Source organism: Dama dama, chromosome 12 (genome assembly GCF_033118175.1).
Source record: "Dama dama isolate Ldn47 chromosome 12, ASM3311817v1, whole genome shotgun sequence".
Classification (NCBI taxonomy): Eukaryota; Metazoa; Chordata; class Mammalia; order Artiodactyla; family Cervidae; genus Dama; species Dama dama.
The window spans coordinates 27,259,032-27,271,734 of NC_083692.1; the positions used below are offsets into that span (position 1 = coordinate 27,259,032).

Consider the following 12,703-nt stretch of genomic DNA (forward strand, 5'->3'; position numbering starts at 1 on the left):
AGCGCAGCAGCACTCACATAGAAGGCTGCCAACTTTGGAGACTCTCCAAAGTCAACACTAACTTTAGTTTACCTATTAAGCTCAGTCCCCTGATTCCCACTCAGTCCCCCACCTAATCCTGCTGGGAAGAGGGGAAGGGACCCAAATACTGAAGGAAGAAGTAAGGACAAGGTGGCATGTGCATCTTCCACTTGTCTATCACCAAATGTGTGTGGTTTCCCAAGACTTCCCCCATCAAGAGAACTCCATAATAAATACACAGCAGTCAAGAGACTTTTCAGCAACTCATGGATCTTATGGATCTTATACATGTCTTTTTTCACTCTTCCTTCGTCCAGAAGAATGAAAACTTTAAAGAAAAAAATATTTCCCTATCAAACTGAAAAAAAAGAAAAAAATTACATAACACTTTGTAAAGGCATAATATCAACAAAAAGGAAGTTTGTCTGAAAAGTCTACAAAAAAGAATGCTGAACCCTGAATAGAGGAGGATGGAACAGAAGTTGAAAGATATAGGAAGCATTTATTTCACCTAATGGATACTTGAAAAAAAAAAAACAACAACAACAGAAGAATGTCATCTTGCATGGAGATGGATAAAAATACCTACCTTTGCTTTATTGCTGGAACAGTCGGATCCTTCAGGCCAATTTTACTGATTTGATTGTGCACATCTTGAATATTTTTCAGGAGTTCATCATTCTTAAAAATACAAGCCCCTAATAATTTGTCTTCTTCAGTGACTTCCTCCTGCCCACCAGAACAAGGTGTCTCAGATAAGTTTTTGGACAAAGCATCTAGAAGTTTTTCACAGGAGGTGTTTTCACCCTGTTCAGAGTCTTTAATGCTTATACCAAGCATCTTCAAACGCTCATCCAAATGTCTGGCCTTGTCTTTCATCTGATGAATTTCCCTCTCTTTATTTTCCACCGTCAAAGTATTTGCTGGTACCACCTGTGAATCTGAGGCTGAATGGTCTGTAAGAAGCTCACCAGAGAGTTCAGTTGCTCTCAGAGAAGCCAAAAAGTCTTCCAGAGCTTTGAGAGCATCTTTACTCTTCTGTACTCTGTGGTTCATTTCTTCCAATTGTGTTCTGTGTTTCAGGATAATATTCTGTGCTGCATGCAGGTCAAGGGGGTGTAATTCCTTTAATGCAAAGTTGCCTGACTGTCCCAAATTCTTACATGTTTCAATCTGTTTTACTATGGAATCTTGGATACTCTAAAATAAAGGTAATAAGAAAAGCTGAAAGACTGAGGTAGAAAAAAGAAAGACTGTATAACAGAAACTAACCCAGAATTACATCACTAGGTTTGATCTAGAAAATTGCTTCTCAATTTAACCAAGGTTGACAGTTTTGACAGAAGGAACATTTTAATTACAAATGATCCAATGACCCAGTTGTTTCCTTATCTGATGGCCTTCCTGATGTTTTGTCTCCCAAAGAAAAGAGGTATATCAAATTACTGATGCAATGAAAATAATTACAGATTGGTCTGCTGAGACATCTGTTTATAATTTGAAAAATAAAACAAATATTTTCAATTTAAGATGAGATTTGGAATAAGTAAACTACAGAATATGACAATTTAAGCATATGAGTCTATACAGATATTTAGGATTTCAGTCACTGGAGTAGGCATTCATTACCAAGCCTTCACTTATTTAAAAGCTTTTTATTTTGTATTGGGATACAGCTGATTACTAATGCTGTGATGGTTTCGGGTGAACAGTGAAGGGACTCAGCCACACACACAGCCGTACCCACTCTCCCCCAAACTCTCAGCAAACCTTAATGTTTAATTCAAAGAAAATACATTATTATTTACTCCAAGGTAACTACTTCTGAACTGGCGAGGAATTAAAGAGTTGAGAAATAAATAACAAGTCTATATTATTGAAGGTTTTTCTGTCATGGTTTATATTCTAAAGAAATACTATTGATGTTTAATAAAAAATCCATAAACATATATAAATCTCTGAAGAACTGATAATTCCATAAATATACTGTGAGAATTTACACTTACCCTCAGGTTTTGATAAATGTCATCAGCATCAGTGAGATGAAATTCCTGAATGGCCATTTCACAGAGCAGCAGGTCTGTGTTGCAGAGAAGCAGCGCCTCCCTCTCCACGGGTAACACCATCTGCAGTACAGTCTCTAAAGACTCCATTCTGGGTGAAAAACAAGCCAGACATTAGGGGGAAACAGAGCAGAAAGTTATCCTATAAAACATATCAATGCCATTATTAACCAAGAACAGAAAACAATTATTCAATGAAAATACATACAATAATATGCATAGATCATCACATTAAAAAGTCAAACCCAGTGATCCACAATGGCAAAGAATGAGCTATTTGCTATATCCAAGTATTTTTGATAATTTAACTGATACTGCACTAAACGGAAAACTGGTGTAAAACATACTAAGCTTTTTCCTCCCTTTTGACATCAAATTCTTGGATGTAATTGAACCTTGCCTTGGTGACAAAGAAACTCATATAAATACTAACTATTTGATTAGTGGGAATATAATAGCCTTCAAAGACTAAGCTAATTAATAACTTGAAATGTGTGAATCTGGATAAGTAGAATGTAGACTCCGAGCCTCAGTTTCATCTGATGTCAAATGGGTAGATGTGCTGGAATATGTAAAGAAAAAACAATAGCACTCTCATTCTAGAAATGAGGAAATCAAGGCCCAGAAGTCACGTGACGTGCCCAAATTCAGGCTCAAGGAGAGACAGTGGGAAGCACAGCCTTTGGAACTCAATAGACTTGAAGTTCCACTTAAGTTTCTGGCTAGTGTGGCTTGGTTTTATGATTTAACCTCCTTCAGTAGCAGTTTCCTCATCAGCTTCTCTTATGGCTGTTGTGACAATTAAATAAAATAACACACTTAGTAAATATAATACTAAACTTTCTTAAAACAGCATTAACAAATTCAGCAAATTTAGTAAATGCATGGTTATTAGATCCCAGAATGATACCTGGACTTAAGAGTCATCTGAAGCTCTCTTTCTTTCTCCTTTAATTTGTCTCTTGCCTTAACTATAAAAGGCTTCTTAATGTCACTCTCAAGCTCTTCTAACTTCAATGAAGTGATTTCAAACTCTTTCCAGCAAGCATCAGTTTCATTTTTTAAGACCTGTGTGGAATACATAATTTATTAATGAATGGGTTAATAGGCACAATTATTCTATTCTTACAAAATGAAACATTCACAACTATGGGCACAGTTTCACATGAAGATACATTTGAAAAGATATCTTCCAACCATCTATAAGTAAACTGTCCTTCAGAGAACAATTACATTAACTGTGCTCTCAGAGGATCCACTGAAAGAAGTCAAGGGAATCAGCAACATGACTTTATTTTTCCATTTATTTTTATTAGTTGGAGGCTAATTACTTTACCTGAAACATGACTTTCAAAGAAACCAACCCCTCTTCCCGAAGTGAGATACTCAGAATACAACTCAGAAAGACACATAGAGAAGGAAGGACAGATATTCTATTAGATATTCTAGTTTTCTCTAGATGATCATTTTTCTCCTTAAACTAAAACTGCAGCAAAACAGAATCATTTCTGTCAAATGAGAAGTGAATAAAATTAATTTATGATTCATTATCAAACATCTAAACTTCTATACTATTCCAAATCTTTATCTTGGTTCTATTTTTTTAAAAGAAGGCACTACTATAAAATCTGAGTGTTCATCAGCATCATTTGTCCTTCACTTTCCCCAAGGATTAGTACAGTTTTTCTAATCAACTTATTATTCAGTCACAGGAGTAAGGTCTCAAGGCGATTTCTTGATTGTGATGAAAACCTGCTAAATTCATCACTTGAACAACAGAGATTTTCACACGTGAATTTTGCTTGTTCAGTTGGAAAATAGAAAGGAGCCATTTGGTAGAATGTGAATCAGGAACTGGCATCTTCGAAGGAAGATAACTAGAAAATATCAGAGGCATTGAAGGAAGAACCCATGGCCTTTTCTCCACTGGATATGCCTTCTCTAAGGGTTCACGCTAATGTACCTCCAAACATACAAGGGTGCTGCACAGGAATGCCGATTATCTTCTAAATAAGAAACATACTTTAAAAAATTAATTAATTAATTTTTGGCAAGTAGGGCTCAGTATTTGCAGCACACGGGCTCAGTAGCTGCAGCGCTTGGGCTTATTTGCCCCGTGGTATGTGGAATCCTCCCAGACCAAGGATCAGAACCCACACTCTCTGCATTGGCAGGCAAATTCTCAATCAGCGGACCACCAGGGAAGTCCAAGGAAGATATTTATCTGTAGAACTTACAATTGGTATGCCCACCACTAGATTGTTTTTTCTGCAGCTCCTGAGTCACGCAATACTTCCTCTGAAGGCTCTCCATAAGATCACCCATCACATACTGTGAACACTCCCTCCACTACCTGCTCCTTCCTTACTGACCAACATCAAACAGATAATGTGACAATTAGTTAAGATGATAGCTGGCTGAAACAGAAATTCAGAGTGGCTGATTTTTCACATATCCTTAATTTTAGAGCAAACCAGAAGGTGTATTGGTTGAAATAACCTTCAAACATACTGTTTCAACCAATTCATCTGAAGCCTTCATCTCCATCCCAAACACAATCCAAAATTCTAATTTGATAAAATATCAAACTAGAGCATGAGCAATAAATTAGGGCCTGGAACCAAACTCTTTACTGGGTTTGGGTGTCTTTCATGGGTGACAGAACATTCTTCAGAAACATCTAGCATCTGGGACCTCAACAAAAATGGTGGTGTAATACTTAGGGTGTCTTTATTTTCTATATTTAGGGTGCTATTATTTTCTTTTGTAATAAACATTTTTTTATGATTTTTTAAAGATTTATTTATTTTTATGTATTATTTATTTTTGGATGCCCTAGGTTTTCATTGCTGCCTGTGGGCTTCCTCTAGGAGTGGGCACCAAGGCTACTTTCTAGTTGTGGTGGTTTCTCTCGCTGTGGAGCGCAGATTCTAGGCACACAGGCTTAGCTGCCCCATAGCATGTAGGATCTTCCCAGACCAGGGACTGAACCCATGACCCCTGCACTGGCATGCAGATTCTTAACCACTGGACCACCACGGAAACCCTATGGTGGTATTATTTTCTAATAAAAGATAAAACTCCTCTAGTAACATTTTCAGTATTTACCTGTAGATCTGTCAGTTTGTCCTGTAGACAAACACTACTCCTTTCCTTGTCACTAGAGAAATCAGAAGTAATTCTGGCAATGCTGTTTTGCAGGTGAAGTTCAAGAGTGTCTTGATGTGTATCATACCTGGAAAAAAATTAAATGCAAAGTTATTTGATTTTTAAAATAAGATCCCCAAATTTTTTAAATTACTGTCAACTGTCCATAGGAAAGCCCAGGGAATTCTGCTTAAGATATTGGACTACAGGCAAAAATTATGACCAAAGGAAAATAAACACTTATTAAAGTATACCGTATCTGCACTGATAAAAGATTTTTGCTGGATTTTCTAGTTGTTTAAAAGAGTTTACCTCTCCTTAACATACACACAATACTATACATAAGATAGATCACCAGCAAGGATTTACTGTATGGCACAGAGAACTATACCAATATTTTTAATAACCTATAAGGGAAAAGAATCTGAAAAAGAATATATACATATATATGTACGTATGTATATCTGAATCATTTTCCGTATCCCTGAAACTAACACAATATTGTAAATCAGCTATACTTTAAATAAAAATCTTTTTTTAAAAAACAGTTTACCTCTCTAGTAAACTGTCAATAGAGGTACTGTGACCCTTTTCATATTTCTCCATGATGCTTTCCTCCTGTTGAGGCTTTAACTTGGACTCCAGGTTAAAATTCTGAACCAGTTCCATTGCCTAAGCAAACACACAAAAGAGTAAACATACTATCTTCAATATACTTAATTATCTGGAAAAGATAAACAGTTTTGTGATACAAATGGATATCATTGATTCTTTATACCCCAAACCTCTGCTCAGAGACAGGTCTTCCCGTAGGACACAGGAGATTTATCAGGCTGATTCTCACCTTCTAATTGGTATGCCAGCAGGGTAGAGGCGTTCTCCCAACCCCTAAGCACTGTCTCTGCTTGTGACCACATAGCCATCCATGGTCAAGGTCAGACAGAAGCACAGCATAGCACGCAGGAGCAGACCTCTGAAACAAGTATACCTCATTCCTGCCCCACACCTTCTGACTGGCAGCCTGGACTCACAGCAAATCCCCACTAAGCTAGAACTCAAGAATTTGGAAAATCCAATTCCCAAAGGAAGTAAAAGCCATTATAATGATAAAAAGACAAATGACAAAAAAAACCACATGACAAATGAACTAGTTCATCTCTGATGCTGAAGCATCTGTGCAGATTAGGCTCAACTTTCTTGTGTTCTCGAAAGTAACGCACGTAGGCAGCATGTATTCATAATGGTTCAAAATGGTCACTTTTGGAAAGAACTGCTTGTGTCCTCAGGGGAAGGCTGTGTCCACAGGGGAAGATCAAGTTACGACTTCCATGGCTTTGGTCTCTTGTATTCTAATTCTTTGAAAAGCAGTCATCCTTACATTATTTAAGTGAGAATTCTCAGCTGATAGAAACAATCAGATAATTAAAACCAATACTCAATGAGAAGTGGATTATTGTACTCTTGGTATTTTTTCTTATTGGGTTTACTTCTAAAACACATTATCCAGATTTAACACCTTTTCAGCTGATGGCTGACTGTCTGATTTTGCAGATGGCACCTCGCTGAGGGTATTCCCTCCTCCATTCTCAGATGCATCCGTGGTTCCCCTAGGAAGGAATCAAAATTGCATATTAAAATATCGGGAGAAAAAAATGAAGCCTAAGAGAGAATAAACAACATTCAGTGTCATGTGCCTTCAGAAAGGTACATGATAAAGATAAGATAAAGAAAGGCTTATCTTATTTCTCCCTGACATGTAGCTATTCTCATGAGGCACTGACTTGTTTCTCGATGTGCCTCCCAAGGTGGGCTGCAGTGTCGCATGGATCTCGGAAGCACATTTCCGAAGCCTCTCTATCTTCTGCTCGTAGTCTTTGAGCGCTCTCCTCACTTCTTGTTGACTCTTCTGAGAAGTCAGCTCCTCACACAGCTCCCGCAGGACATCCATGTGACGATCAAGCTGGTACAGGCTGCCTTCCTCAGAAAAGCAGGCCTGATTGAGGAAATAAAGTGGGAAATGTGTCTCCCATGAGTTTACATGATTAGTCCATGAGGATTAGAAATGAACAGATGTGTGTGGCTTTAACAACACATTCTTTTATAAGCCCCTCCAGTGTGCCTGGTGGGGGAGTGGACACCGGAAACAAAGACGAGGCAGTTGGCCCTGAAGGGATTCGCCACAGCCTAATGATGGAATGAAGGAAACCAGAGCACGTCACCCCAACATGTGCCTCTCAGACACAAAAGGAAATTTTTTTTAATTGAAGCATGGTTAATTTACAATAGAGCTTCCCTGGTGGCTCAGACGGTAAAACGTGTGCCTACAATGCAGGAGACCTGGGTTCAATCCCTGGGTCGGGAAGATCTCCTGGAGAAGGAAATGGCAACCCACTCCTGTATTCTTGCCTGGAAAATCCCATGGATGGAGGAACCTGGTAGGCTACAGTCCCTGGGGTTGCAAAGAGTCGGACACAACTGAGCGACCTCACTTTCTTTCTAATTTGCAATGTTGAGTTAGTTTCTGCTATACAGACAAGTTATTGAGTCATATATAAAATTCCCTCTGCATTTACTTCTTCTTCTTCTTCTTTTAAAAGTATTTATTTACTTATTTGGCTATGTCAGGTCTTAGTTGCGACATGAGGGATCTCCATTGTGTATCCAGGATCCTTGCGGCGAATGGACTCTAGCTGTGTCTCATGGGCTCTGGAACTCTAGGGCTTCAGTAGTGGGGGTGAGCAGACTTGGTTACTTCACTTCATGTGGGATCTCAGTTCCCCAACCATGGATTGAACCCATTTCCCCTGCATTGGAAGGTGGATTCTTAACCACTAAACCACCAGGGAAGTCCCTTTTCTGCTTCTTATTTGCCTTCAGCTCAAAATAATTTTCATGTCATAAATCGTAATGAAGAACAATATATACAATATGCAAATTACAAATTTTTTTTAAAAAGCAGTAAATGCAGTAAATGCATATATATATATGACTGAATCACTTGTCTATATAGCAGAAACTAACACAACATTGTAAATTAACCATGCTTCAATTAAAAAAATTCCTTTTGTGTCAAAGAGGCATATGTTGGGGTGACGTGTTCTGGTTTCCTTCATTCCATCATTAGGCTGTGGCGAATCCCTTTAGGGCCAACTGCCAACAATATGTCTATATTATTCTTCATTATGACTCCCTAGAGTTCTGGAGCCCATGAGACACAACTAGAGTCCATTAGCCGCAAGGATCCTAGATACACAACAGAGATCCCTCATGCTCCAAGACCTGATGTAGCCAAGCAAATAAATAAATATTTTTTTTAAAAGCAGCAGCAGAAAAAAAAAAAAAAAAAGCAGCAGCAGCAGTAAATGCAGAGGGAATTCCCCGGCGGTCCAGTGGCTAGGACTCAGCTCTTTCACTACTGGGGCCCAGGGTTCAATCCCTGGATCGAGAACTAAGATCCGGCCAGCTGCACAGTGTGGTCAAAAAATAAAACAGAAAAAGGCTTCTCCTTTTCTGCCTCAAGGCAAGAAATAAAGCTCCTTTTACTGGAGACAAGAGTTTTATCAGCCCAGAGATGGGACCAAAGGAATCTGCAACAAACCTTGTACCCTAACGCTTCTCTTCCTAGTTATTTCTTCACCATTTCACTACCCCTAGCCCAAACTTCTCTGTCTTGTCAATTCTTCACAAATGTATTGTTTCTTTGTCTGAAAGGTACACAAGATTCCTGCTCCGGTCACTTCTTTGGGTCATTATGCCCTTATGAAGTTTCCAAAGCACATTTAAAAAATTCAAGGAAATATGTATGCTTTTCTCCCACTAATCTGTCAGTTCACTTTCCAGATCCAACCAAGGATCTTAAAGCATCGAGGGAAGCTTGTTCCTTCCCCCCAGTAACCACACAAATAACGAGCACACAGTATGACAAGGGACATCACCAGCCTGAAGCAGTTGAGAAAACCCCCTTCACATGAGGGAACCATCTGGGCTAGAGGCTGAAAGACCACGCATGGAGTCCTCCAAGTAAAAGGAGAGGGAGGTCATGCCTAACAGAAGGAGCAGCCAAGACAGGAAAAGCTCCAGATGTTCTGAAAGGACATGGAGTCTAATGTGGCAGGAGGGGCATGTCCTGGGGCCACATGGTGAAGGGCCTGTGTGGCCTTCTGAGGAGTTCGGAGATGTCCTGAGAGTAAGTGGGGTTCAATGGGATCACTCTTGTGACGGAACCAGAAAATGATGCCACTGCCATCTCACTGAAAAAATAACCCAGGTTAAGGGAAGTAGCAACACTGATGGAAAGGAAGGAGAAGAAGCAACTCTTCTGAAGATTAACAGATGGGACAGGGCAGCTGACTCCAAGTTCTGAGACGCTGACGTCTTTCATAACCAGGATGTGTTAGAGGAAGAAAAGTTTGAGAGGAGATAAGACTGGCTGGTTTGGGACATGCTGAAGTGGAGGTCTCTGAAGAACACTGGTGGTATCTACTACTCAGAGACGCAATCTGGACTTCAGGGGAAAGGACTCAGCTGGAGATAGGATCTGGGCTCTTCCTTGCAGAGAGGGCAGTTAAAGCACCAAAGTGCGTACAGTCACCTGGAGCAAGCATGAGATTAGCCAAAAACAGAGACCCCAAAACAAAAGCATTGGGATATCAGAAGAAAAAAGGAAGATTTGTGAAGAACACGTAAAAAGAAGGCTCTCCCCCAAAATAATAAAATGCAAGAGAGATGGATATTGAGAGAGCCACAGCAGTAGAAAGTTTAAATGAAAAGAGGAGCCAGGACTGTCAAATATACAAAAGCAATCAAATAGGATGAGAACCAAAAACAGACCGTAAGATTTGCCCAGGCTGGTTTATACCCTGATCTGCTATTTTTCACAAAAGCTGTGCTTCAAAGGATGCCGAGTCCTTACAAAAATAACTAGGGGAACTTCAACAGACGGTGACATGTTTGTAACCAGAGTCTTGAGGACAGGGGGCACTGAGATATATGAAAAAAACAAAAAATTAAGTCAATGCTGAATTCTTCTCACTTCTAAAAAACAAGATGCGCAGGCTCTAGCTAGATAGAGCTTGAACTGCAGAAGGGATGATCCCCAGGGGACAAAAGTGCTGAGGTAATTTTCAGAGCCGTTTTAATCCTAGCCAAGGACTTACTAAATAAACCATTTAGGATAAATCCCACAGTGATGACAAAACTTGAGTGGAAACAGGTTTTTACCTCATGTTCTTTGATGAGACCCTTGGTCCTTCCTCTGCGAATTAGCTTCTTTTCTTTATTGATTTGCTTTTCGAGTTTTGCAATACTATCACTAAGTTTTACTTTTTCAATGTCTATTTTTAGTTGTTGAATATACAGGGACATTTCATGATGAAGAGACTGTTGAAAAAAAAAATCAAAGACACATATTAACCATGGAAACAGGATATATTGAGAAGATTTCCATTAAAAAAATAAAAACATTTGTGGTAACCAAGGATAGAAATGAACTTATGTGTAATTCTGATTCATGCATATATCTTTGGGGAGGATGTTTTAAAATATACCAGACTCATAAACACATTTTTTTCTTTCTAATAACTAAAAACGTGTTTCAGCTGTGAGAGACATGGTTAGAATTAAAAGACAAGAGGTAGAATGGGAAAAAATATATACAAAATATAGAGAAATAAGCCTATGGAGAAATACAAGTAACTACAATGTATATCCTGAATGGGATTCCATAACAGATGAAAAAGGACATTAGGTGGAAATCTGTGGAAATAAGAATAAAGTATAAACTTTAGTTAATAATGTATTATTAGTCCTTTATGACAAATGTACTATATTAATATAAGATATTAATAACTGGGGAAACTGGGCATGGGTACACTGGAATTCTCTGTATCGTTATTATGACCTTTGTAATAATTTTGTAAATCTAAAATTGTTCTAAAATTAAAAGATTATTTTAAAATGTGTTTTAAGAAGCCCTTTAACAGTAGATATTCAATTATATTACCTTATTCTCTCTCTCTCTTCATATATTCACACACATATTTAACACTCAATAACATTTAGCAAAAACAATCTCTGTGGTAGGTGCTTTATACAAAGCCTTGCAACAATGCTGCCAAGTCGGTGAGGTTATTCCCAATTCATCAACAAAACCCCTAGGAGTTAAGCAACTTGCTCAAGGTCATTCATTAGCTGCTGGATCCAGATCTGTCTGCCACCATAGCCTATCCCTATATTCTATGAAACTCTACATATGTATTTATTAATATCAGGATCAATATCAGGACCATAAGGCCCAGGCACAAGCCCCAGACATACGTGCATGTTCTTACCTCCCACTTGGCACGGATGTCTCTACTCTTTTCTTCCAAAGACAGCTTTACATCATCAGTTACATTATTTTTCAGTTCTTCAACAGCTTTCAAATACTTGGCCAGACTTTTAGTGTTAAAAATGATCAGTGCTTCCTAAAAAAAACAACCCACAAACAAAAACATGAAAGCCTTATTCTACTGTCATGTTCTCAAAGCTAATTTAACAGGTAGAATTTTAGAGAATTTTAACAGGGAGAACCAGGAAAGGACTTCATGGAAACTACTTGAAGATTTAGGGGAGACTTTTAGGTGTAGATTGAGGGTGATCTCCCTTTTGTATGCCTTGATTTCTTTTAAAAAGAACTGCAAATATTTATTATTCAAATGTAGTTACACCTTTGAGGCCAAGACAAAGACTTCCTTATGGTATTCCAAATAGTTTTTGGTCCCTTTCATAAACAATTAAAAGGCTTATTATTATGAGCCACTGGCAAAGTATCTTTTAAAGTTAAGTACTGAGCAGATGACCAGACTTCATAAGTAATACAGTCCAAAGAGTATACCAGCTTGTATCAGATGTCAGTGTTGCAATAAGACACAGTTTATAGTAGGGGTAATGTGGCAAATATTTAATATTGTGCATAATCATTTTATGCTGCAAGGAGGCGACATCCTCTTATCATGGACTTCAAAGGCTTGTTTAGGCCAACAACAATGGCAGTCCCAAAGACTGCAATGTGCCTGCTCCTTATCTCACACTTACCTACTCTTCTTATAGGATCTTGCCTGGTAATAATACTCTGTAAGAACAGAAACCCAGCTTAGGCAACCATCAAGCAACAGAACAAAAAATAGTTTAGTGTCTATGAAAGGGCAGAAAAATCTATGAGACAAGAAGATGAAACTAATTCTGGGGGAGAAAGGAATGAAGCAGGCTGGGGATTTGTTCATTTACTTATTACATATTTGTCACAGGTCTCCTGCAGAAAAGAACAGTCTGAGCCCCAGGGACCTCCCCTAAAGCCTCTGTGAGGTCTGCTAGATTTATGGAAAGGGAAGACATGCTAGCCCATGTGCAGGCAGGGAACTCCTACCACTCATGTGTCCCAGGAGTCCCTGGGGTCTCAGGGCAGCTAACTGGCAAGGCACAGATTCTGCTTC

General features: G+C 38.7%; 1 protein-coding gene across 3 annotated transcripts in view; it reads right to left on the minus strand.

Annotated features, from left to right (window-relative positions):
* Positions 1 to 12,703, minus strand: part of SYNE2 (spectrin repeat containing nuclear envelope protein 2) — a 320,326-nt gene that overhangs the window by 191,497 nt on the left and 116,126 nt on the right. For all 3 annotated transcript variants that reach the window (XM_061156908.1, XM_061156910.1, XM_061156909.1), the window contains exons 22-30: positions 11,561 to 11,695; positions 10,452 to 10,610; positions 7,013 to 7,224; positions 6,748 to 6,838; positions 5,785 to 5,903; positions 5,193 to 5,319; positions 2,995 to 3,152; positions 2,028 to 2,175; positions 611 to 1,221 (exon numbers count right to left, since the gene is read on the minus strand). In XM_061156908.1, the coding sequence (XP_061012891.1) occupies positions 611 to 1,221; positions 2,028 to 2,175; positions 2,995 to 3,152; positions 5,193 to 5,319; positions 5,785 to 5,903; positions 6,748 to 6,838; positions 7,013 to 7,224; positions 10,452 to 10,610; positions 11,561 to 11,695 (1,760 nt within the window). The remainder of the gene's footprint in view (positions 1 to 610; positions 1,222 to 2,027; positions 2,176 to 2,994; positions 3,153 to 5,192; positions 5,320 to 5,784; positions 5,904 to 6,747; positions 6,839 to 7,012; positions 7,225 to 10,451; positions 10,611 to 11,560; positions 11,696 to 12,703) is intronic.